This window comes from Manis javanica, chromosome 13 (genome assembly GCF_040802235.1).
Source record: "Manis javanica isolate MJ-LG chromosome 13, MJ_LKY, whole genome shotgun sequence".
Taxonomy (NCBI): domain Eukaryota; kingdom Metazoa; phylum Chordata; class Mammalia; order Pholidota; family Manidae; genus Manis; species Manis javanica.
The window spans coordinates 8,707,527-8,735,506 of record NC_133168.1 but is presented as its reverse complement, the minus strand read 5'-3'; the positions used below and the strand labels follow the sequence as shown (position 1 = coordinate 8,735,506).

Sequence of the window (27,980 nt, the reverse complement as noted above, 5' to 3'; positions counted from 1 at the left end):
TGCTACAGCGGATTTCTAACTATCTAAGGTGCTGTGGAATGGGGAAAATATATATATATATACATATATATAAATAAAGCCCACATGTAATTAAGGAGTCTTAAGCCTTTCCCTCTGGCAAAATTTTAAGGCATCTGTTTAACAGCTGAAAATGTTTTTCATTTAGTAGTATACCTTTTGTTCTGGATTATGTCCATATTTTTATACTGATATCATCCAGTAGTAAAATAGGTAAATGTATCCCAAGTGGAAAAACTGAAAATTTTAAAGTTGAAAAGTTAATATATTAGCTTAAAAAATAATCTTAGATGAAAAAAATAAGATTCTTTCTCCAACTGACAATTTTGTATATGCCAAACAAAATACTGGCCAGGCGTCTTGCCTGAGGGTTTCAGCCCTGGGTGAGTTCCCTCTGGTTTGATGAGACTGAAGAGTGACGATAGAAGGTTTGAGGTACAAAGGGTCTTATACAAAGCTTCAGTCTCATGGTGGCAGGTCAAGCATTAGAATCCTGTCCACCTCTGTCTTGGCCTCTGCCCCAGGTGCTGCCTCTGCTCCGGGCTCTGCCCTCTCGTCCAGCCTCTGACCCCCTCTCTCTTGATCTCTTGCCCCCTTCTAGGCTCTGCTCTTAGCACTGGGGGAACTCTTTTTACAGCAACACAGGCAATAATGGCTTATCGTCAGTGGGTCTATAAGCATGCGCCTGCACTGTAGGCTGAGTACTACTCATTGCACGTATACAATGGGTAGATTCTATTAGGATCAGGTGAGGATCCTGGCCATGGAACTTCCATTTTCCCTACACCAGGTCATAAGGTTTACATGGAGGTGTGAAAAATTAATCTTGTTTTTGCATAAATACTATGATGCTTTTTGCTCAAAGCACCTTTAAAAATAAGTTAAAATGTTTTCATACTACTTTTATTCAACATGTAATTATTGACTAAAGCATAATATCACTGATTCACATAGGTAAAAATAATATAAGCCACTCACATACTCTTCAAGAAAAGTGCAGTATTTTGTGAAAATATTTGTTCACATTTTTTCTTGATTTAATGGATTTCATGTTTCTTCAAAATCTACAAATGTCTTAAGACATTCATACCATTATGAAAACTAAACAAAAACAAAACCCCAAATAAAACACTACAAAAGCATAACTTTATTACAGAACACGTATTAAGTCACTGAGTAAAGCTCTTTTTTATAAATACTTTTGGAAAGCTCACATGAAGTTCTAACACAGCTCTATTATCAATCTGGGAACAGAAGGACACATCAAGTAAGCAAAGATCTTTACAGGATTCCAGAAGTTTTCTTAAGGATGCCGGGCTTACCATTCTTGTTCCTGTTTAAAAAAACAAAACCAAAATGCCTTCAATACAACATTTATATAATGTCTTCATAAAAAGTCCCTTTATTATTTATTGTTTAAAACACACTTAAATAGCCTTTTAAAAATTAAGATTTTTAAAACAAAAGACTTCATATTGAAGTAGTCTTGAAAAAAAAAAAATACAAACTGAATTCTCCCAGCCAATCTGGCCTCAAGGGCTTGCATTTTCTCAATATTCTACCCACCTTCTTCATGCCTACCTTCTACCCCTTTCTATTCAGCTCCTTCAGACCTTCCTATTTCTGTTATCCTAGTTCAAAACTGTTTGCATATCTCATTTTCCTTAGTCCATGGCTCAAGTTAGGCAGCAATGCTTACAAGTCAACCTCTAATTCCACACAATGCAATTACTGAGAGCAACTACCCTGTAGAAACTTCTGTTTCAGGTCCTGGAGATGCAGAAGAGTATGACTCGTGTCTGCCGTGAGGAACTCACTGAGCAGAGCAGAAAGCAATAACTATAAGATCCGGTAAATTTTATAGGATAAAATGGCATTCCTGAGAGTCAGATGATGGATAATGAGTACTATTTAGCCCATGTTAAATCTGAAGTAATCTGGGGATATTCATATGAAAGCGAAATTATATAAACTATGTAAAGCACCTGATACATGGCAGGCACTCAATAAATACCAAATATTACTAGGCTCTAAGATGTCATCTGTTGTAAATGTACCTTGCTTTAATTACAGCTTTAGGGAGAAAAAAGTCACAATCATGTTACATATATGCATCTCCTGGGATGCGGGCTGAAGTTTCTGAAATGTGAACCTACGCCTTTTCCCCTGAGAACTCCTGCTACTCCCCTGCCTGCCCATGAGGCGGAGCAGCTGTGACTATACTGTTACCTTGGCTGTTACTGGCCCCGTGCCAAACCAATACAGATTCTCCTGGGAATTTAGAATTGGAATTCAGTAAAGCTTGCAGTGTCCATAGATCCCCTGAACTAAAGACATGAAAACCCGGGCTGGGGCTGTTGTATTTGGCCATGTGCACCCAGAAAGGCAGAGATAGCCAGTGCGACATGAAGAGAGCAAGGCAACACCAAAGCCATCAAAGCCTCTGTGGGTGCACAGCGGGGGCGGGTGGGAAGGGGACAGGCTCCTGAGCGTGCAGGATAAAAAATAAAGAGAAAATAGCTTCCTTGCCTTTCGATGGTTTTCCAGCCTCTCCTGAGGTCTGACCATCGCTAGCTCCTACCCGTGGATCTGTGAGATACACCTGTATCTTCGTAATAATTCTCTTTTTCTTATGCTTAAGTTATCTTGAGTGGGTTTCTGTTATGTAAGATCAGAGGACCTCAACTAAGACACTGACTACACGGTGCTTTTCTCCTAGAAAAATCTCCCATGGTTTTCTATTTGTCTGTCTTGGCCACTGCATTTGAGTTTCCTGATAAATTAGGAGTTCCCAAAGCCTCAGAGAATGCCAGGAGATGGGAAATCTAACCAGGCCTGGGCCCCCATCCTATGCTTCCAGAGCACGTTCTGCTTCTGTTCTCACACATGTGTGGCACGGTTATGTTCTCACTTAGCTTGCCCTTCAGGCCAGGGGCCACATCCATCTTGTTCACCGACCTCTCTCCAGGGTTTCACACGAAGCCCGACACAGCCCGACACAGTGTATGCTCAGTAAGTGCGTAAAGAGTGAGAGAAGGAAGGGATGGTGGTTCATTTCCCAATACCATGCCCTGGCTGGGACCCTCATTAGATGGATTACTGCGGCTCTCCCTAATTTTGATCTTTTTCTTCTCTAATTCACCTACTACTTGCTTCCAGATTAATATTCCTTAAACAGAGCTGTTAATACATCACTCCCACCCCTCAATAAAACCTAGTAATAGCCATTCCTACTTAATTTTGTGCAGATTCCTCATTCTGGTGTTCAAAACTCTCCACGAAAGCCTCTATTACACTATCATTCTAAGTCAAATTCAATGACCTGTTTTCTGAAGACACTGGTTTTAACCCCTACGCTTTTGTTTCATGCTAGTCATTCTACCTAAAATGCCCTCTTCTGCCATTCCTGTTTCCTATTCACTTTTCAAGGATATCTTTCAAATACCCATTAACCTTTTTAATTACACTCTTGCTTATTCTTTTAATCATATACTGTCTCTTCTTTCAGCCCCATCAAAATAGACCTGCTTCTGGATTGCGATTAGTCATTTGTGTGTGTGTTTACTCCTTCTTGCTAGGTTATAAACTCTCTGAAAGGAGGGGCTGTGTCTTACTCAGCTTTCTCCTGACCAGTTTTTCAGTGTGAAGGAGGAATGCTACTTAACACTCACATGCGCTAATCACAGAATGACAAGTAGAATGATGACAGTCAGCTTGGCTGAATTAAGAATCTCTAAAAAAGAATAAGGATTCTAACAGGGAAGAAAGGAAGCTACAAATAACAGTAAAAATAAAAACAGTAACAGTGTTTTAGGAGCACAGACTCTGGTTCAAATCCAGATTCCCTGAGACCGTGAACTAGCCATGAGACCCTGAGCAAGTCACAACTTTCCAGCCTGCTTCCTCTGCTGTAGCAAATAAGAAATACCTTGTAAAGTTGTTCTGAGGATTAAAGCAGTTAATATATGCTCGGAACAATATAAAGCACACAGTTCCATTACTATTAACATTATTATTATTGGTTTTTTTTTAACATGCATTTGTATTTGATATAAGCTGTTCCAATATATTTGCAGGATGGCTGTCTTCCATCTATAATGAGTTTTGGCATAATAGATATTGCCATTTCCTTGCTCATATGCTCATGAAAGATATTTTCAAAAAAGTCACTATATTTAGCTTTTTTTACATGTCTGTCAAGAAATTCCTACCCATATAGGCCAAAGTCAGGCTACCTGACAACCAACCCCATTGTTCCTCACAATTGTGCTTTTGGTTTAGGGTCAGTTTTCGGTGGTTCTGTAGCTTCTCTTTCAGACACTGACTACTCTTCTATGAGTTTCATTTTCCGCTTTCGTTTTTGTTTTTCGGAGGGGAAGAGTTGTAAAACAGACTTCAGTCAAAAGCACCATCCTCTGAACTGAAGCCTAATGCAGTTAGTGATGCATTTCAACAGGCCTTGGCCACCTTTCCTTATTCTCCCTGTGAATTCATGACTTTTCTCTTGGACTTCTCAAAATACTTCTCCTATAAAAGGTCTAGGCTAATTCAAGGAAGAACGTGGGTAGGAAGGAAAATAAACAAGGTAAGTGGGGGGAACGGTACGAAAAAAATAGCATTGACTATGGTGGGGTCAGAGATCCTAGATTTGAACCCTTGGTCTGCCACATCTTAGCTGATGGGCTTTCGGTTCCCTCATCTGTGAGAAGATAATGATATCCAACTCCCGGGGCTATGAAGAGTGAGGAAAATACCACAGAGGTGAAGCATCTAGCCTAATACGTGCACACACTAAGCAAGAACTTCTCCCTAAGTTTTTAGGCAAGAATTTCTGCCTAAAGTAGCTTGAAAATTAATATGCAACCAAATACACATCTACAAATGTATTGTAAGCCTGGACTGTGGACAGATTTTTAACTGAAACTGTTGGGCAGAAAGACAGATATGAGTGGGATAAAAAGAGGGTGCGGCCCACCGAGAACTCGGGGAGTTAATCAGGTAAAGCCAGAGGGCCGAAAGGACTCACAGAGTTAAAGCCCTCTGCAGTGCGAGTTCATTCTACGTGCTCTGCACCTGGTCTGACCTTGAGACTTGCTCCAGCTAACGCAGGTGAGATAGGGCAGAAACATGGGACAGGCATCATGATCAATTTTCCTCAAAATGCTGTGATATGAATACCATAGTAAGAACAGGAGGGATTTGACTTAAGGCTAAGATTCCACTTTGAAAGAAAATTGGGAGGTTAGATTCTTGGCATATTCTTTGAGATGATCAGCCAACAACCTACATCGAGGCAGGACAAGAAGTCTTCACCGATAAGTTCTTATTGCTTGGAGGCAGCCATGATCTTGGAGAGAAACCGGAAGTTTATCCTGCAGAACTGTCTGGAGGACTGACTATGGATAACGACATATTGTCTCTCACTGGATAGACATCGTGAGACCACATGACAAGCCTACACCCCCCTAACCCTTCACCTTTATCCCGTTCTTGAAAGCCTTGAAAGACAGAATCCTAAGCCCTTAAGTGCGCCTCTTCTCTGAGGTTGCCTGCGCTCCCCTTTCTTGGAGTATTTTTAGAAGACTTCTTACTGCTCAACTTGCTGTGCTTTGTCTCTGTGCTCTTCCAGTGATGTCTTCGTCACTTTGCATTTCATTCTATTTCCCAGACTTTAAGCCCAAGTCTTCGCTCTCTCTGCCTTACGTCAGATAAGTAGGGAGGCCTGATTTGAGCTTCCATTCCTCTCTGCTTTATTCAAGTGAACCTGCCTTTACCTACCTTGATGCTGGCCCATTCCTCCCTTGGAGTGCATTCAAATAAAGCTTTTGCTCTGCTGCACTCCTGTGCCTCTGCCCTTCGATTCTTGGTTGTGGCGGGGACAGGAACAGAGGAGAACAAACTCAGCCCCCCAACAAAACCAGGATCACAGGTGTTGAAAATCTTCAGACTTTCCTTTTGTTGAATGTTTAATAAACAGGAGAGGATGTAATGAGCACTTCATGGACTAACCTCTTAGTCCTAATAGATGACCAGAGGGCACAGGGCACGTGCTACGTGAGTTCACAAAGTACCAACTGTGTGGACAGTTACAACCATGGCATTGCTGGGACTTCTGGCGACAGTAAGAAGTAACAAAATTGCACAGGGGTCCTGGCTGATGAGTTGCAATAAGGAACCCTAAAACTGGAAAGGGTTTTCAATCGATCTGCCTCGGGGTACAACTATTCCTAAACACTAGGATGATCAGGGATGGAGATTTTGTAATATTCCTTAATCAAGAGTTTAACATCAAGAAGCTTTATATATATACGTATACAATTCATTATATAAATGAATTAATTTCTTGTCTGTTCTTAATCAAAATAGAGAACACAGCTCATATAAATTCTCACTCTTCTTACTAGACCACGCATTAGTGGTTATTTAGGGCTTTGATAGGTCCAACTATAAAATTCTGTTATTGTCCCCACTCTTTTACTTAAGTACAGATATAATTACTCTGTGTACCAATTGACCTATTGGTGCACTACTTATCAAACCAAGCAGTCTTACCAGGACAAAATTTTTGTTGTATCCAAGAAGTTTTTTTTCTCTTTGCAAAAAGTGGGAGATTAGCTTGTACGTCAAGGCTTTAAAACAATCCATATATTAGATCCTCACCTAGAATGTCCAGTTGCCGTAATTGGATACAATTGCTCGCCAATTCTTCAATGTCTGTGTCACACACAGACCTGTTAGCTGTAAGAAAGAGTTTCTGCAAGTTTGGGAGCTGGCGTGCCAGTCTGGCAAAGCACCCCGTGCTGCTCTGCAGGGTAGGACACCAGCCGAGGTCGAGCTCCTCCAGGAGTGGACACCCAGAAGCCAGTTCTGCTATTCCATTCTCTGTAATATTCTTGCATCTCCACAGATCCAGGGTACGGAGTTTTTTACACTTGGCTGCTATCATGCTAGCTATCACATCGTACTCTTCAATCTGGAAAGGAAACCATACCAATCTCTCACATATTATGCTCAGAAATACAAACTATTTAGAGCTAGTTAAAACATTCTTAATTATTTCCTGTTGTTTGCTTCCATGTAAACATACCCACATTCTTGTCAGTACAAATCTGCCTCATCTCACAGATCTGCCACTACTTCCAAATAAGCAAGTGTAATCACTTACTTAAAAATCCATTTAACGCACCCCCACACAGGGGATGTTAGTGAATTAAGTCCCAAAGTAGCCTGAGATCTGAGAATCAGAGGGCGTGTGTTGTGTCCGCGTGCCTCCCAGTCTCACCCTGTTCCTGCCTGTTTTTTTCTATTTTATATGCAATTAATCAATGCTGGAAGGTGTATAAGATCTCCCCAAAAAAGCTGTGTACTTTGCTGGGCTCTAAAATAGTATGTGAATATGCTGATGGCACTAATACGGATACTAGTTTTGGGTTAAATGAGGCATTTGGTGACTGGATATACAACTCGAAAATAATTTGTATTGTGATACGTTAATCAGCATCAGTTACTGGAAGGGTCCAGTGATTTCCTTCATGATCACGAGGGTAAGGCTCTACTAATCAAGGGTTGAACATTTCAGTTTATGGGCTTTATATGCTTTATAGTGTTTTTTTAAACAGGTTCCGTTAAAAGTTTTATTTGATTTTGTTATAACCAGGTATCAAAATTATCACTCCAAGTCAAGAGGAAACAAAACTGCAAACATTTACAATGATTATTTCCTTTTGTTCGATGATTATTCATATGTTCAACTACTATGTGCCAGCATCACTCAAGATGCTGGGAACAACAGTGAACCAAAAATCAGACTTTATTCACATTTTTGGGAAAGATGTACAAATGAACAAAACAAATTCAGAGAGTCACAGTGGTGTGAAAATAATAAAACAGGGTGATGTTAGGGAATCAGAACGTCAGGACTTGGAAGGAGGGAGTGGCAGACTTCGGGATCTCCGGGACTGAGCTTGGGGGACTGAGGAACGGGAACAGGATCTGCAGGGCCCAGGGGCTCGGGGGGGTGGGGGGGGAGGCTGTGGGGCTTTCGGGACACGAAGGAGCTTGAATTTTCAAGTACTAAGGAAATGAAGGAGTGTTTGAAACAAGTGTGATTTACTTTAAAAACAAAAAATCCCTCTGGCTTCTGTCTGGAGGCTGGTCTGCGGTGGGTGAGAATGGAGGAGGAAGCCCAGGGAAGGGGCCGCCCAGGCTCAGAGGAGAGGAAACGGGCTTGGATTAAGGGAGCGGAACTGCGGAAATGAACAGATTGGGCTGCATGCCGAGTCAGAACCAACAGGACAATAGGCTAGACAGTGGTGACCGTTTCTCAGGGTCTGGTCTTCAGGAACTGGATGGTAGACTCATACAGAGGACCAGGAGAAACACATTTGGGGGAATGTAAGTGTCTACTTAAGTATGTGTACCCAAACAACTGCAAAGCTATAGCTTTGATAATTAGAGCAGCCAATTAGCTTCTTAACAAAGGAGCAATTTATCGATTTTCTAAACCCATCTCCTGATCGCTATTAAATTGATAGTCAAAAATAAATGATCAAATGCATCATCAGTGCCTTTGGTAATCTGACAGAAAAGTAACTGAAATATACATGGTATTAAAGTTATCAACCAAGAGCTGTCTGTCTCACTGCCCTGGTGAACCCTGGCCCTGCTGAGAACCGTGTTTCTATGACAAAAATGGAAAGCGTCAAATATAATGTGAGTAGCAGAAACAGCAATATTAGCAGTATTCCTGAACTTCAATGTCAAGTCCTTAAAGCCTCATTTCCTGACAAACAACTACCGATGCTAACAATGCTTACTGATAGGTATCAGTTTTAAACTGATATGTTTAAAACTAAACATACTTTAGTTTTAAAATAGCCTAATTATCTAAAGCAGAATTTCCCAGTGTCCATATTATTATGTACACATTATTAATTGCACATTAATAAATGTAATATTGAAAAATGGATTGATTCAGTAGTCAAGTAAAGTTGGAAAACACTGCTTTAAGCAAAGGCAGTTTCTTGGTTTGTAGGACATACCACTGAAAACGCCAGGAGGATAGCAGCATTTCCTCATTTTGATCAGGAATCCTTTCCCCCAGCCCCAATATTTTTTTAATTGAGTATCTTTTAGGACTCATGTTCCAGGGACCAAATTTGGAAAACGCCAACTTAAAATACACCTAATTCCAATGATAAACATTTATCTAATTCCAACTCTCAAGTGTCTGTGGTCAGAAGCCTGCTTTTCTAGAGAACATTGCTCCAGTTTAAGGTGAGATACGTAACCGGCTGAATAAGGTACCTCAAGCTACAGTTAAACAGGGTCCTTATTCATCTACAGGGGGCTCGCCAGCAATAAGCAAATATCCACCTTGCAGTAACTGCCTGGTTTGTGGTCACAGAAGTGCCACCGAGTGTCACTGGGCCCACCCAGGAGAGCCACTAGAGGGACGCACAGAAGCCCATGAAATGGTTTACAAAGGTAAAAATTTGCTCAGAAGGAAAACCTAATGCTGAGTTAGTGGGCTCCCAAGATTGTTTCCAGAGACTGGGATGGGCCTCATCTCTTTTCTGGGGTTTAATCAGGCCTAACTGGCAGGATTAAAAGTCACTGAGACATGAGGATAAACATGTCATGCTGACAGGCTCTCTAGCCTACACTGCTAAATTCTGGGGCACCTCTGAAGCCACTGCCAACCTCCAAAAGTTGTTCAAATCGGATCTATTTTAGGGTGAATCTAAGCGTAGGGCACCAGGAGAACTTCTCTGAGCTTGCAACCATCCTGCTTATTCAGGTCTTCCTTTTGTAGATGCAAAATTGGAAAGGTCTGGGAACTCCTGAATCTACTTTTTGGGGGCTGGGGGAGAATGGGGGTGGCTGCTCCACAGTCAATTATATTGGAAAACATATTTCCTGTGGATGTGTGCAATACCTATCCACCAAGAATTCTATTGTCCCTTAATTCTCAGTATTTATTTATAAGCCATGTAATTTAGATGAAAAAGATTTAACTTTTCCCATGAGTTCTTTCTGTGGCACATAAAATCAAAATTTTCTATCTGGAAGGCCTTTAAAGATGATCTAGTCCAACAGTGCCCAGGCTTTTGGGTTTCACAGACCCCCCAAGGGTGTCTGGGTTCTAACACAGGGTGCTCATCTGTACGTCTTACCCAGTAAGGACAGTAAAACAAACAAAATAAACCTTTCCACTATCATCAGCATTTCCAGAAAATAACCTCCCAACTTAAAAACTAAAAGTAGCTTTGTGAAAAACTTACTCAACTACTGGCATTTGGGTATGACTGATATTTGTAAGGAACCCAGACAGGTAAAAGGCTTGTTTGAGGTAACGTCTGGCTGGAGGCAGAATCAAACTCTCTGCACCACACTGTACTTCATCCCTTGTTCTCACGGATGATAATGTCCATGTTTCAAAGACATACTCTCTGATTTAAGAAAAATATTTGAGAGTGGAGGACACAGTAGTTAACCCTCAAGCTGAAAAGCTGTGGGTGGGTGCAGGGTGGGATAAGTCAGGATAAAATCCACCCATGGGAATAAAAAGAGAACAAACAACTGATTCTAAACAATTTTCAAATACTTACCATTACACAGCTACCCAAACTGAGGTGCTGAAGCTCTGAACAGAAGTTCAAAATGCTGAGCAGCGCGGTTTGCTGCCGTCAGGGACCACATTGAAGGCGAGTATGGAAAGTCAAAGAAAGTGAAGCAGAGAGAAGAGGTCAATTAGACATTAAAGGCTGTCACTGCTTTTCGTGAGAGCTCAAAACCCAGGTGACGGGCACCACGAATGCCATTTAATGAGTCCCCAGATGCTCCCACCATTGATTGGCTTGGAGTCAAGGCAATCATTACTAGTCTCCATGTAAGTCTTCACTTTGTATACGGCTTTACATGCCCTAAAGACACCTATATTCTCTGTGACCTCTCAGTTCATTTCCCCAAGGTAAACAATTTGAAAGTCTGGTTAAGAATGAACCGACAAGCTAAGCAAACCCTCCCTCCAAAAATAAAACCGCAGAGGGCTGGTGGCGCTCTGAAGAACAGCGGCAGCTCTGACATTCACGATCAGCTGCCGCCTGATGGAACTGCCAATAGAGTCACGCCCAATCAGGACTGAGCTGATGACTTTAATGTCACAGGATTCTCTTTGCTGACAAGGATTCAACAACCACTGAGCACCTGTCACTAGCGACATGCTGACTGAAACATACACAACGTGCATTTTCTGCTCACACGCGTGCCATTTAGACCCATCTTTACTGTGCAGTGAAAACGGTCTCACCACTCAAGAAACCCAAAGGTGTGCATGACTGCTACATAATCGTCATACCAAACGTATCTCTAAATAGGCATAATTTCATCTGATGGCATGTCTGCCATGGAAAACTGTAAAAAACAAATAATGCAAAGCATTCAGATTACTAGTTTCTCCTTAAATTTAGAAGAACTACTCAAACTCATGTGGCAAAATTTCTTTCTAAACATTTGAATTTGATCTTATCTAACAAAATTCAGGTATCAAGCAACCTCTATTTCATCTGTTCCAAGTGTTCAGAAACTGAAAAGTATCAGTCAGGGAGAAGATGAAGAAATGTCAGTGACAATATAAAACATCTGTTCAAGTCCCAGATAGGATTCTCATTGAAAGACTAAAGTAATGAAATATTTCAGATAAACTTAGGGCAAAAATAAAATTATAACAAGTATAACAGGTCCTAGAGAAATACTAGATTTAAGACTAATTGCTTGGCCATTGGGTATTTCTTTAAATGTAGCAAAAAAAGGTTTCTACTGATTTTTATGCTTGCATTTCAACACACCTTATAACATTTACAGGACAATCCCATGTAGCTCTCAGAATGTTGACACTAGAAGAAGTATATGAAGATCATTTTCAGATTCTCCATAAAACTTAGCTATTTTAATTTACTAACAGATAGGAAAATGACATTAGGTTTGTTTTCATTAAGGTACCAGATCCTTAAAACTAGGTTGTTTTATAGGATTTTCCTGTGTGCAAGATCCAGAACATTTAGCTGTGCCCAGAGGCCTCTGTTCTCTTTTATTTTTTATTTTTGTAAAAGAAGGGGTTTATTGTTAACATGTGACTAATAAGGAAAAGAAACTATCATTTTTTATTCCCACCTTACAAAAGGAACTAACATAGAACAAAAGAGGTTCCTGTTGAATGATATCACACACCTCTGCTAAATAAGAGAGGTGAGATCAAATGCTGAAACCAAGATATAAGGCTATGGAGGTGATGGCTGAAGAAAGAAACTAAGGATGACCTTGGAAGATTTGCTGTGAGGAATGTAGCAAGCAGTAAAATAGTGATAAATGAAAGGGCTGACAGGCAGCACTCAGGTGAGCAAAGAAAGTTAGCAATGTCGTGACTTTCTCTAGCAGAGGTCATGATCAAACACACTGTGGGAATGCCCAGGCTCAGAGAGCACCTCGACACATCAGTTCGTAATCTCTCTAAATGCACTTAACCAATTTCCTCCTAGAATACCTTGAGGATACTCTTTACGCTGTTAGTACTCAGAATTACAGTACTGCTAGTGATACAAAGTACAGAGAAGAAACTCAGGGGAAACTAACTCTTTGTTTCCAGACATAAAAGGGCTTGATATTGGGGAGACCACCGACTCAATGAGTTAGAGCAGGAGTTGACAACCCAGTGCCACGGGCCAAATCCAGCCCACTGCTTGGTTTTGTAAACAAAGTTTTATAGGCACAAAGGCACACCCACTTATTTACATATTGTCTGTAGCTGTTTTCACACTATAAGGGCAAGGCTGAGTTGTTACGCCACAGACCACATGGACGGCAAGATCTAAAATATTTACTATCTGGCCCCTCACAGGAAAAGTTTGCCCACCCCTACTTAAGAAAACAATTCTGCCATAATGAGTACTTGCAGAACTTCTACACATCTAGGACATACAAATAGACAGATTAAAGCTATTATTATGTGTACTATGAAAAAGGTATTCAGGAATAAAAGTGAACATTTTTATAAACCTCTTATTTAAGATTTAAGATATCATTTAGGTTTCCAGGTTCACAAATTCTGCTGGTTAGTCCTGTAAAATTCAATAGAAGCAGAAGAGCTCTCTAAAAAAATACAATTTAAATAGTTAGCAGCTTTAACAAGGCAAGGCAGCAGATTCATTTTCAAATGAGTTTGTAATTTTTAAACAAAGGTCAAACTTATTTAAATCGCTGTGGAAAGGAATTCACTAAGGAGTGACTGGATGCATGTTAACTTCACCCACAGAATTATCAAAACATACCCTAGGTGACTGCTGGCATCCAGTCATAGAATGTATGTTCCTAAAGAAAGAATTATTTTGCATTCCATCTATACCTACCTACTAATCTTGTTTGGCACCTTTAAAAACCAATAAATAACTATAAGATACAAAGAATTATCATTAATGCCTATACTGGTTACAAGGAAATTTATTAAGAAGTAAAAGAAGGCAGGAATTCAAATTTTCATTCACAGCTTTTTAAGAGATGCTACCTATAAACTTCATAATGTCCCATATTTCTAAACTCCAGACTTCTTAAGTGCTAAGTAAAAATAATAAAATGATAACTGATGTTTATTATATTCACATATAAGTCCAGACAGTCCAGATTCATGGCTCAGAATAATACCTATGCACACCATGTACATTTTATAATACAGTGAGACCTTACGACATAGGCCGTGTAGTCCAGGAAAAGAGCCAGGCCCTGGGCGAGTTAAGAAAAGCTTGAGGCCACTTTGTGTGGCCACCTGGCAGAACAGGTTAATCAAAAACAAACCAGCTAGATTCTAGGAAAATAACTGAGGGCACAACAGAATGTAGTTTCTAACTGGTTCAAATCAACTAGCTTCCAGATGCAAAACAAAACTATCCTGCTGTTACCCCAAAGCTCATTATACACTCATTAGCCTACTAAAAATCACACCTCTGGGTCCCATGATGGGTCTGACGCCGACCGTATCAGGACAAAAAGAGGGTGCGGCCCCTATCTCCCCCAAATCCCTTCCCTACTAGAAAAAACCCCAACCATCCTGACAAATATTCCATTCTCTGCATCAACTCCAGCTGTAAGACCCCCAACCCTAACCTCATCACGCCGCTCACACCTCTCGAGCACGCCCGACTCCCTTCCTGAGCGTGTACATTCACTGTCACTTTAATAAATGGCTGCTCACCTCTCGAGCACAGCTGCACTCCTTTCTGGAGTGTGTACTTTCATTTTATTAAACTACTCTTTACTTGTCTCTGCTCAACCCAGTCGCAAGTTCTCCATCAATCAGAGTCAAGAACCCCCTCCCAGGCTGAGGTCTCCCCTAGTTGGCAGGGACGCGCCCTGGGTGGAACTGCCTGACAACGCTTGTATACTCAGTGTATGCAGTACTGTGTTCACTCTTTCATGTTAATACAGGTTTATAGTTGTTATGACTAGTTTATGATTTCTTTTGCCCAGTTAAAAATTGTTTATTATCTTTAATAAAGATTGCAACCCTTAATTCTTACAGCCTTTATATAGGAAAGTAAGATTCCAAATCAGTATTCTCTATTCTAAAACACAATTCCTAAAAAGGAACATATAAAAGAAAGCATATTAAAGGAACATACAACAAGCTCATATATTAGATACACACCAGCTAAAATATAGCAATTAGTGACAGCACCTGATCACAAATAAATGTACTTTCACCGATGATATATTTCAAACACATCAGTGCAATATCTACATGTAATGAAATGGGATTTTATAAAAGTATATTCACTAAATGAATATTCATAAATTTGTATAACAAATACTATTAAAGAAATCTTAACAATCACTCAATTACTGGAATTTAAAATACACATGTATACGTATTTAAAAATATAACACACACATACACACATATATTTATAAATTTCTCTTTCTCTAATTTTTTTTTACCCCCAGTGTTTAAATTTCAATAAATTTGGAGAAGAGGAATATAGAATAAAAGTTGAAGCATTCTGAGAAATATTTAAAATACTTCAAACTATATGATTATTTAAATCCTCATTTCAGAATATCTAAATTCAATGAGATTTGCTATGTACCATCTACCCCAAATTTTCTTTTATACAGCTTAAATATACAATATGGTATAGATTATGTATTGATACATAATTATGACTTTAAAATAATATTTTATAGGTTAAACATTAAGATAAACATTTTGGTGGAAAAGTTAGACTCCTGATTGATATCTAAAAAGAAAATGTTAAAGATCGTAAATGACATAAATTAATAAAGCTTTTACATGTCTTTGAGGAAAGAAAGGAAAGGTTTCTAAACCTAACTGTAGATGGCTAAAGTTGTACTATACCAGACTCAGAAATTTGGCAGTACAATATCAGGGTAAGGTTCAAATAATTTAATTCCAAAAATCCATGTGTGATAGAATAAAATCTAAGACTAAATCACACACACTTCCCTTGTCCTCGCGTCTCATTTCAGAACCTATTTTTCCCATTGTAGTGGAGCTCTTCTATAGCAATACAGTTGAATCCATCTTTGCTCACAGATGACTAAGATGATCAATTTCCACATCAACCCATAATGGATCGCAGCAGAGATCTGCAGTCAAAAAGTCATGGCAGTTTGCACACCAGCTGGACTGGACAGTACCCTTATTAACTATATAAAGAATGTTTTGATCAGAGGGGTAAGGGCTGGACTGTCAAGAAAGAATGGAAGAGGGATGTGAGACTACGCTGGGTTACCACTGCTCACCTAAATGGCCCAGCTAAGAGAGAACACTGGTCCAAAAACTACGTATCTTCTTCCAAGAGCACTTTTTTCCTTCCTGTTAAGATGAAGGTGTCACCCTATTCTGCGCCTTTAAGCATTGAAATCATATAACCCTTAGTGTTCTCACTCTAAACTCACCAAACAAGTTTTGTAACTACAGTTAGGTTTCCCTCATGACGTGCGTGCGCGTGTGGGAGGCTATGTTAATTAGCTATCTAATGAATGGTATCCTGCCAACAGTGAAAGACTAAGTTAATCTGCTATCTAATGAATGGTGTTCTTTCCAGCTATATTTATTATGCCTGGCTCACTGGTCACTTTCACTGACGTGGATGATAACCAGTCTGACGCCCAAGAGAGGACCTCACCCCCATCCTCAGCATCACTGCACTTACAAGTCAGGCTTCCGGACTGCGACTGAACCACAGGTCATTTGCTCAGGTCACACACACCCGACCCCGCCCAAAGCCTCATGCTCCCACTGGAACTTCTACAGAACCAATCAGGATAGAGAGAAGTATAAATATATTTTTGTCTGGAGACATATATCAAGGACTTTTTTAAAGTTTGTTAATTTTAGTATATGGTTAACTTATAATTAGTCAGTTAGAGATGTTAAAAAGCTATTTAAAAATCTTAACTCCTCTATTTAAAAACAAAGCAATTGTTAATATCCTTTTGTTTTATATGTTATCTAGCTAAATTCATCTATCTGAAGTGGACTGCACTATAGATGACAGTTATCTTATGACAGCTTGCATTTAGTCAGTTTAAGTGACCTATGTAGGTTCTTCCTATTTCAATTTCACCTCTTGGTCTTAGTTAGTTATCGTCACTGGCTTTAAGTGAGAGGCCATCCCGTCATTTGGCTCTACTTAAGGAAAGGCCACCCCTGCTTCTGCTTAACAATATACAATAATGTGTTCTTTAAATTCCACAAGAATGCAGTAAGGAGGCCACCATCTATGTGTCAGAAAGCAAATTTTGTGGCACTAAATCAAATCATGCTGTTTTTCAAAAGAGTTTATTTTCTTTTGTAGGAAAGCCCAGTGCTTTCATCAGCAGATAGGGTGGTGGATATGCATTTTTACTTATATATCCACTCTGCTGCATAAACTGGCACAGAAAAAAGGAAACAGGAGCAGAGTGTTGATGTCCAACAGTAGTAAAGATCAACTACTTTCACTGTCTTCAATTTCACGAAGATGAAGGTGGTGGGGTCCTTGAAACTGTCACCACAGCCTAGCAGGCCCAGTAAACAGCTGCTGCACCGTGCTTACAGATTACTGTCATATATAGTCCCCCACAATACCTGTAATCAGTTTTTTCACTTCTTCAGATTCTTTCAATTTATGCTCTGTCATTCTCGAAGTGAGGCAATCAAAACTGGATGCAGGTGTTCCATTTATAACACCAACTTTGAAAAAACACTCTTGGTTTTCTTGTCTGCTGCTAAGCAACAGAATGCCATTCTCACTGAGCTTCCTATCAGGCCCCACCTCACCCCCTCCACTCCAGAGAGAGTTTTTATCCAAACAAAGAAAAGGTAAACAGGCTCAAACTTCTAACACTAATCTACATTGTTTTAGTAAATGCATAGGATTTCTCTTAAAGACACTTTTTATGCAATATGTTAAAGGGCTACTCTTATGCCATCCTTTACAAGTTGTATAGTTGGCTGTGGCTGCTGTCCCCAAATACCATAGACTAGGCAGCCTAAACAATAGAATTTTATTTTTTCACAATTCTGGAGGCTGGAAGTCTAGATCAATGTGTCAGCAGGGTTAGTTTCTTCGAAGGCAGACTCTCTTCTTGGCTTGAAACTGGCCACCTTTACACACAGGTCCTCCTTCTGTGTGTCTGTGTCCTAATCTCATCTTCTTCTCAGACACCAATCATACCGGGTTAGGGCCCTCCCTAACGACCTCATTTAACCTTAATTACCTCTTTAAAAACTCTTTCTCCAAATTATGAGACATTGGGGGTTAGGACTTCAACCTAAGAATTTTGGAGAGTCAGATATATGCAGATATATTTACCCCTTTAGGGGTAAAGGAGATTATATCTTCTATTTATTTTCAAATAGTTCAGGAAAAAAATTATGCATATAATAGGGAAATCTATTTTTTATGCAACTTTTCTGTAAGCCTGAAATTTTTTCAAAAGAAAAGTTTTTTCCTTTTAAGGATTTAATTTAAAAGTCTATTTAATGAGTTATATTTTTACAGCCCTCCTCTCATGAAAATACACCAACATGTATGGCTAAAGAAGTGCTTGTGATCAGTGTTTATCATACATGAACAGAAATCTTATTATGAAGGACCAATGAGATTGAAATAAAGTCTTTCCAATCACTGTATATCTCTCTCTACTATAATTACTTCTTTGTCACAGATGGTAGAAGAAATGAAGTACAACTAAAGTTTCTTTCCTAAGTTCCCATCTTTTGCCTAAATGGTTGTCTATGCAACCCTGAAAGATCCACCAAGTTCAGTAAGAAGAAAATTACCCTATTTACCAACCCAGCTCACTAGTTATTCTGGGATCACATAATAAACAGGGGCTCAATCTCAGGTCGAGGGTCATTTCTCCCAGAGAGGTTCCCCAAACACAGACCATTTTCCAACAGAGCACATGTTTGTGCCACAATGAGCACGCATTTGGGCTCACCGTGTACCCGTCTACTCCGTCTCTCTTTAATGTACTGATAGCTTGTTCTTTACTAGGCATATGTTTACTGATCTGCATCTACTAAATGCAACAAATTTATACCACTCACTTGGCACATATCTTACTTAGTGAATTTTTTTTGTCGGGGAGAGACTGATGTTATAAACAGACATCTGTTATTTCTCTGATTAAGCAATTTTTCATCACAGTTCTAATCACATCAAAAAAAGAGAAAAAGATCTCATGAAATAATTAACAAATAAAATTGAACCATATTTCACTACCTTTTAGGGCTAAAATGTATGAACAAATACAGTTCAAATATATTCTTGCAGTTTCTTAAGATGTAGATCCACCAATCCATCTGCTTAGTAGATGTAGCTATTTTGTAGAAAGAGAAACATATCTTCTGCCTACTGACCTATCTGATAATTGATAGAAATAGCTATCACTAATTCACTCAACACAGGTTTATTGACTATCTACTATATAAATTCACTATAGTGAACACGATATACTGTTCTAGGTATCAGTTGTAAAGAAGTAAACAGTCAAACACGGTCCCTCCCATTACAGTATTTAGGAACGAACATTCCTTTTACCAGAAACAAATCATAATGGTGAAAAAGATACTTCAGCCTAAATGTCTCTTAGCATATGATGAAAAAGATACTATTTAAGAAGATCTGTAAGAATAACTGTGCAGGACTTTGCTGAGTAAAACTATACTATTTTCACATTTATACAATTCCATCGAATTAATAAAGTATAGTTCTTTTTAATTTTTGTTATTATTTTTTACAAACATGACCTAATCTGGTCTTCTCTATCGCCTATGAGATAGGGTATGTTTCTTTTTTAATAGATAAATAAACGTTTAGTTCGGTATAAGTGACTTACCCAAGAACACAAATCTTTAGGGTAGGAAAGCCAAGATAAGGACTGAGTTTTACTAAATGGCTTTATGACACAGACTAAATAACAAGTATCTTCCCAGTTTTTAAATTATGAAATAATGTGTGAATGTGATACCCAAATCTCACTGCTGTGCAGTCTCTATCACAGCCATAGTCTCAACAAGGTCCTAATGCTGTTTGTGCTCACTGTAGGGTGTTAGCCATAGTAATAGCCAAAGCAGTGGAACTGGGGAGAAAAATCCTTTTTTTTCTAATTTGGTAAGTTTGAGATGTTACATTTTGTAAACTTAAGGCATACAATGTATTACTTTGATACATTATATATTGTATTATGATTGCCACTGAAGCAATAATTATAGTAGAATACTATTGTCTATATTCATTATGTTGTGCGATAGATCTCAGCCTACAGCTTATTTACTACCTGTTACCTGTTTGTCACCTTCAACACCATCAATCTTACCCCCTGCTCCCCACCCCCTGGAAACCACCATTTCATTCTGTTTTTTTTTTTTTTTTTTTTTTTTAACAGGTTTGACTTATTTTAATTAGCTAGGCCAGATAGTAAAAGACTAGGCTCAAAACGTGGTGACAGTGACACCTGGGACTTGTTTGAAGGTTGCTCTCATTTTGGCTTATTACTGAAGCAGAAACCAAGACCATGACTGGGACACACCCAGTTCCTGACAAGGCTGGACATCAGGCTCAAGGGTCAGCGCAGCAGCCTTTCTGGTACAGTCCGTCGGGAGAGAAGCCCAGCGCTGTGGCCCCAGCGCTTGCTTCCCGCTGGCTCAGGAAGGGGCCACGTAGGACTGCCAGGTGCGACCTGCCAGCACACAGGGAAATTCTGACCCTGCTCTAGTCTCATTCTCCCAGACTCGCATTCTGGTTGAGCGATCTGATCTGCAACATGCCTGGATACGCCTAACCACTTGAGAACGCACCACCAAGACATCAGCAACACATACTTTGTAATAACTAATTGCTATTTAAAAATACAGATTATTTTAATTATTATTTTAGACTTCAAATTAAGTTTGTTCATAATAAAAATAAAAGACAAAAATTCCATTTCCTATGGTACATATTTTAGACTAGAAAATATTTATAGAATACAACTTAATTATTTCTACTTTACACTTTGGAATATAATATGTTATATATCTTAGTTACAATGTGGTATTTTATCAGTTGCAATTCAGAAAAATAATTAAGTGATAAAGAAAAATCTCCTTAAGGTAGAGGAAGCCAAGTTATTAGAATAACTACTGTTGTATGCTTTTATATATCTTATGATTTTAACTATAACATCCAAGGCCACCAAACCTAGGTTCAAACTCTGACTCTAACTTACTGTTGTGTGACTGGGAAACTTATTAATCTTTTGGGACCTTTGTTTCATCATCTGTAAGGTGAGAGTAACACCTACCCTCACTGGACTAGTGTAAAGAACTAAATAATATGCAAAATGTCTAGGACAGCAAATAGAATATACTGAGTAAGTTTTCCCAAACTTTGGGACTAACACCCAGATCTCTAATATCCTCAAGAGCTTTATTCACTATACACAGAGTCTAGCTTAAGTCCTATTAAATAGCATAAATGTATTATGTTTTGTAATGTTACATATATGCACATAATCTACAACTCTATTATATCATAAATCTAAGCTCTCTGATCCATATGCTATATCCATATAGTCAACATTTTGTAATACTAATTTTTGTTTATTTTACAACGTTGTAGAGTTTTAAAAAACAGGGATAAAACAGGTACTGGATAATATGTATTCCTTAAAAAATAAAAATAAAACCCTCTCCCAGGAAGTTCAAATTTGTATCTTCTTTTTCTTCTCATGTTTCCTTAGAACAAACAGAGGCATTTGAAATCAATTACTGCACCATCTTTTCAAAACATAACATCTAAATGGACTGCCAATGATTACGTGTAAAGTTTAGAGAGAAGCCAGTCCCTGAAATCTCAGCTTCTCATTCTGTTCTCATCACCAACATCACTGAGGGAAGGTGGATGGAAAGGAGAAGGGGGTGACATAATGCTTTGCTTAAATGATAAGAGAAGTGTTTGCCTACTGATACGAGTACCAGTTCTATGGCTTTTACCTGTTTTAAAAGAGACCAGCTGATTGTGTTGCCTTCTCTTTATTCCACTGAGTTACTTAGTACACATGTGGGAGTCTGATTAGGTCCCAAAAGTGAGTGAAGTATAGGCCGAGAACACTGAATACAGACTTGGGAAGCAGGAAAAGTAAACACTGCCTGGGTTAAGTTTTCTCAATTTTGAATTTTACCACCTAATATTACTAAAATGACATTATTTTTTATTTTACTGTAAATCAACTGCAGTTCAGTGAAAATCAATTTCATAAATTTTTCTACACACAGTGAAAAAGGATAGGATAAATTTATAAATGATTTTATGGTATTTTAGCAAATAGGCTAATAAAAACAAATTTTAATAGGGAGTAACATAAGGTACAACTCAAATCTTAATTCATTCATACAATGATTTTACATCTACATTTATGTAACTGAGGGAAGCTGGAGCTGATGTTATCTAGACTTAGATACATATGTATAGATCTCCACTCTTTGAGATTTGAAATGTTTTCAATCTTTTAAATCATCGTTTAAAAAAAATTGTCATATTCTCAGTTTCTTGAGGTGAACTGAAGAAAACTGTGAGCTATTTAACGATTCCCTGACACTTAAATCATGTTAATATATAACATTCCAAATGCACCCCATGGGATATACTTTTATAAATCACCACAGATGTATAGCAATTTAATAAAATTTCTTGGCTTTAACCCTATTTTTCTTCCTGAAGGTTCATTTAATATAATTAACTATGTTATATCTCTTCTTAAAATTAAATAGGAAAATTTTAAGTGGGGTACTATCTTGCTCAGAGGATATCAGATTTTTATAGTACACAGGCCAATAAAATAGTAAATATACCAGTAAAAAGCAGGTATGACATAATTTCAGAATGGACAGGCCTATCCAAGAAAAGACAGTTGATACTTTTATGTCCACACAAATGGTGCATCATTTCGCCACAGACCTATAAACCCATGGTTAATACTATCTTTAAACTGGCATTCAAGGACAATAGTCCTTTTATGTTACAAATAAAGGATCTGGGAATTTCAGAAACTATGTGACTTAACTTAAATTACTAAGCTTGTCACTGGCAGGGCCAGAAATATAATCAAAGTCTTCTTTCCACCATATCAGGTCCGCAGTTAATCTCTAGTAAACACTCTGCCCCAAACTTGGAATACTGCATTAAACCGAAATTCTTGTACTCACGTACTTTCAGGCTTCTACAGATTAGGAAAAAACTCAGTACACAAGTTATCTACTCTGATCTACCAAAAAAAGGCTATACACCCAGATGGCTTCATAGGTAAATTCTATCTAACACATAATTTCCATTTCTTCAAGTTATTCCAGATTTAAAAGAGGGAGAGAGAGAAAGAGAACAGAGTTTCCCAAATCGTGCTGCTATGTAAAACCTTAAAGACCACTTACCATGACCTAGACTGTTGTGGACACAACACCTATATTAAGTCAGTTAATCCTCACACCAACTCTTGGAGACGCATTGCCACTTTATAAAAGGGGAAGGCAAAGCACAGTGGGTCAAGAAACTTCCTTAAGGTAACAAAATTAGTAATAAAGTAAAAATCCAAATCCAGGCAATCTGACACCAAAATATTAGAAAAGTAATCTAGCTATATGCTAAACTAAAAACATGTAGGGACAACCCCAGAAGTGTAAGCACTGTTCAACATAAGACATTAGAAAGAAAAGAAGAAAAAAAGATGACTGTGTTAATAGAAGCTTAAAAAGCATAAACAGTTTTGATAAAGTATCAAAGTATCTTTATCAAACAAGAATGATAAAGACTACTTATCAGAAAGCAACATCAAACAACATATAAAAATAATCTATAATAGGGTCTAGTACATAATAGGTACTCAAATATTTTTGTATAAATATTTTAAAAAATGAAACATTAGAGACATTCCCACTATATTAGAAATAAGACTGGTATGCCTGTTGTGATTCTTTTATTCTACATTATTTATGAAGTTCTATCTAATGTAGTAATATTTTATACACTGGAAAAAAAAGAAAAAGTGTCTTTATTTCCAGATTATGTAATTATGTCATTAAAGTTATTAGAGCAACTATAAGCATTCAGCAAGGTTAGCAGATATAAATATACAAAAAACAAATTTTTCTTTTAATACTAACCATAATCAATTAAAATTAAATAGAAGAAAAAATAGCATCTAAGATTATAAAATGCAAGGCACAAATTAAATCAGAAAGATACAAAGATTTAAAGCCTATGTGAAGAAAACCATAACATGCTCCTACATATCAAACAAGACCTACATAATCAGATGGGAAGCCTTATTAAAGAGACAAATGAAATATAATGAAGGCGCTTCTAATAAAATCCTTGCTGAAAGGTACATCTGGAAAAATAATATACCAGGATTTACAATAAAACTTTAAAAACAATAGAGAGAAGTGAGTTCCCCTATCACATAGGAAAACTACAAAATTGCCATAATATTATTACTATTGCTATTGTTATTAGCAGCTAATGCTTACTGGGAGTTTATTATGTTCTCGGAAACCTCCAAGCACATTATATGTAATTTAATTCTCACAATGACCCTATGAAACCTGTACATTTATTATGTCCATTTTAGAGATAAGGGGACTGATATACAGGTAAGGGTTCACTGAGTGAGAAGCAATTGGTATATTATTTTGGAAAAGTAATTCGGCTTTCTTATTTGTTAATTCAATACATATTTATTGAATAGCCAACCTTTACTTAGTACAATTCTAGATGCTGAAACCATGGCAAAGAAAAAGACAGGCAAGATTCCTACCCTCATGAAACACCTTACATCCCAGTGTAAGGACACAAAAATCAAGAAAACAGAATTTCAGAGCGATAATGATGCTAACAAGAAAATAAAGCTGGGTGATATGAAAGAAACAAAACTAGAAGTGGGGGGCTACCTTTCACCAATGTCCAAGGAGCCATCTCCAGAAAAAAAAAAAAATTTAAGTTGAACTTTCATGTTGAGAAGAGGACAGCCATGTAAATGCGCTGAAGAATATTCCCGATGGGGTGAAGAGAAAAAGCCATGAGCAGGGACCGTACCAGAATGTCCAAGAAATAGAAATAAGGCCAATGTGACTGGAGGAGAGAGAACAAGTATGTGACAAGAAGTGGTTGTTTACTGCACGGGCCCAGGCACACAATCTATGAACAAGCAATACCATTTACAGGATTCTATCCTATAGCAGTGACAGCATGTGTATATAAAACTGTGTAAAAGAATTTATTGCTAGACAGTTTATAAAAGGGGAAAAAACACTGGCGAAACCTAAATATTGATCATTTCAGGAATGGTTGAATGGATTATGGTTACCAGACACTATGCACTTTATGAAAAGAGTCAGGTGGTATATGTTATGACCTGGAAAGATGTCTTAGAGATACTATGAGAAGAAAATCAAGAGGACCAATATATATGACATGATTCCATTTTTCTTTATTGAGGCTCTGAAACTATGCTATAAGGAATTTTAACTACTAAGTCTGGTCTTAGATAAATTCTACTTTCCTTCCTCCCCCTCCAAGCAAATACCTTCCTGAATACTATCTTCCTACCTCTTTCTCTAATTCATCCCCTGCCCGCATTTCAGCTCACCTCAGCCCACTGCTTGTATTTTTTACCTGGAAATATGAATAGCATTACAAAAACTTTAAAAACACAGAGAACATTTTCTTATAATTAAAAACACAACACACCAGATCTAAATAATTTTGAAATGACTTAAATCAGCTCAAATGCTTTTAGAATAGTCAGGTGGCATCTTACATTGATCTATTTAAAAATAAGAAATCACATTATATGAGAAATTATAGGCAACTAAGTATTCAGTTGGCTATACATTAGCAAATATGTACATGAGTTATTGTTACCTCTACTTTTGTTCGATAGAGAACAAGCCGTCTAAGTCCACATAATTTGGCAATATGGCTGAAAGCCTGAGGTGGTAATTTACCACAGGATGACAGATTTAAATCCTGTAGATTTGGACACATCTCAGAAATAATCTCCAAGCAAGTTTCATCAAGGAAGTGGCTGCATGATAATTCAAGGCGTACTAATTGAGATCCACAAACCATCAGAAACCTGTAAAATAATGTTCAGAGTGAATTTCACAAAATTAAAAAATATTTTTACAAGTACTTTGGAACTATATCAACTTGAAACAGATACCTTTAGAAGAACGGATTTCTATTAGGGAAAATATAAAACTTGTTTCAGTTAAATTCTCATCGCCTGCATACCACAGTAGGCATGGTTAGGCTAAAATAAATCCACTGGAGAAAATAAAAATGGATTCCTGTCATATAAAATGTTGTGAAAAATTAAGAAAGTAGAGGGTGTACTGACCTGTAATTCTTACCTACAGTTACTACTTACCTATAGTTCACACCTGAGTTGGTAGTAAAAAAAACAAAACGTAAACTCTAAACTCTTGGAAGATATTTGTCCCTAAATGGTATCCAATTGGTACTGGATAATATATTTTCAACCTGGCACACAAAGGGACATCTTTAATTAAATGACCTCAAAACAAATCAGACCAGCTTCCTCTCAACCCAGAAAATTCCTGGGTTGGTTTACCTGTAAGTTGTGATATGTTCCTTGTAACTTACTATTTAGTAGCTGGACTGCGCTGAAATTGTTACAAGATATTCAATTGTAGCCTCACATAAAATACACAGAAATAACTCAACATGAAGGACAAAAATTCATTATAAGAGCAGGAATAACAACATTTATCTTAGCTATGTTACAGACGGGAGGAAAATAGTACTGTCCGTTATCAAGGAAATGTGAGTCTAGAAGCATTTGAACCTATGAAACTTTATCAACTAAGCAAACTGACCCTTAAACACTCGCACGGATAGTCCCTGGCCAGGCCTCTTGACACAGGCGTGCCCTCAGTGTCATATCTTAGCAGTATCAGTACTGAAATGTTAGTTTATGCCATATCATTTTCCTAAATGATTTAATCAGTTCACAAATATACATACAAAATAAAATTGACTGAATCAATCACTTATATTAATAAAGGAAGTAACACTGGAGTTCTAAGTCAAAAGATGGATTTTTGCCTTCTTCTACTACTCCCTAGCATGTGACCTTGGAAAAGGCATTTACCCAAGTCTTGGAATTCCTTCATCTCTAAAAGGTGGACTAGATTATATAATAGCACTCGTCACACTGCCTCCTGGTTTTGAACATCAAACAGTATTTGAAAGCAGTGTGTAAAGGTCAAAGCACCCCACAAGCATTAAAATAAAAGTTAAATCTTGGCTGTCTCTTATTCAAACAACAATAAAAAAATTCAATTGCTACGAATTTATTTAAAAATATTGAAAATAACCCAGGAGCCCACCTACCTTATTTATACCTGAACACCCATTATTCTTAATCCACTGCAATATGTATTCTGCTATATGTGTTCTGCTCTCTCTAAATTCACTGTTTCCTTTTAAATGCCAAATCCGATGGGCTTTTTCAGTCCTTGGGGTGGGTAGCTGTACTTGTAGTATATATGGTGGTTATTACTTGTGGCATTTCACACAACTGCTCATCTCTTCCTTAAAATTCTCTGCCACTCCTCAAACTGCCCCCTCCCCTGGATTTCTACAGACCCATCTCACTACTGTTGCTTTGCTAGTTGTATTAGCTAAATTGCAGTTTGCATCAGGTATGTTCACTCAACAAATATTTGTTGAGCTCCTACTATGGGCCAGGCATTACTCAGGTGCTGGGGAGTTAACAGTGGACAAAACAAAGCCCCTGCTCTCATGGAGCCTACATTTTGGTAGGAGAAGGAGACTATAAACAAATAAGTGAGTAAATAAATAGTATGTTAGAGAGTGAAAAGTGCCAAGGAGAAAACAGAAACAGGGAAGGGCAATAGGAATAAGGGTGGATAGGGCGGCCTGAGAAGCCTCACTGAGAAGGTAAGTCAAGACTCAAAGGAAGTGAGGGGGTGAGCAAAGCCGATTACCTGAAGAAATAGTGTTTCGAGCAAAGGGAAGGGCAAGCACAAAGGCCCTGGGGCAGGACAGCACATAGAGGGAGGAACTGTAAGGAGGCTAAGGCAGGCAGCACAGAGTGAGGGGGAGATAAGCAGCAGAGCAGAGAGGAAAGGGGCAGTGCATACACTGTGTGTCCTAAAAGACTTAGATTTTTATTTTGAGAAAGATGGGATTCCCAATCATTGGAGGGTTTTGAGCAAAGGAGAGATCCAACCTGCATATGTTCTAACAGGATCACTCTGGTTTCTGTTTGGGGAATAGACTGAAGGGGAACAGGAGCAAAAATGGGACCATCAGCACACCACTACAATGTTCAAGGAAGAGGGTGGTTCACTGGATCCAGACGGCACCACTGAACAC

General features: G+C 38.2%; 1 protein-coding gene across 7 annotated transcripts in view; it reads right to left on the bottom strand.

The window, feature by feature from the left end:
- Nucleotides 1-1,144: 1,144 nt before the first annotated feature.
- FBXL4 (F-box and leucine rich repeat protein 4) overlaps nucleotides 1,145-27,980 on the bottom strand; it is a 63,365-nt gene continuing 36,529 nt past the window's right edge. For 5 of the 7 annotated variants that reach the window (XM_037001092.2, XM_037001096.2, XM_037001094.2 and 2 more), the window contains exons 6-9: nucleotides 25,479-25,692; nucleotides 10,629-10,700; nucleotides 6,679-6,991; nucleotides 1,145-1,351 (exon numbers count right to left, since the gene is read on the bottom strand). In XM_037001092.2, coding sequence (XP_036856987.2) covers nucleotides 1,188-1,351; nucleotides 6,679-6,991; nucleotides 10,629-10,700; nucleotides 25,479-25,692 — 763 coding nt within the window. In that variant the 3' untranslated portion in view covers nucleotides 1,145-1,187. The remainder of the gene's footprint in view (nucleotides 1,352-6,678; nucleotides 6,992-10,628; nucleotides 10,701-25,478; nucleotides 25,693-27,980) is intronic. The other 2 variants (XM_073220932.1, XM_073220933.1) reach the window with 1 other exon arrangement.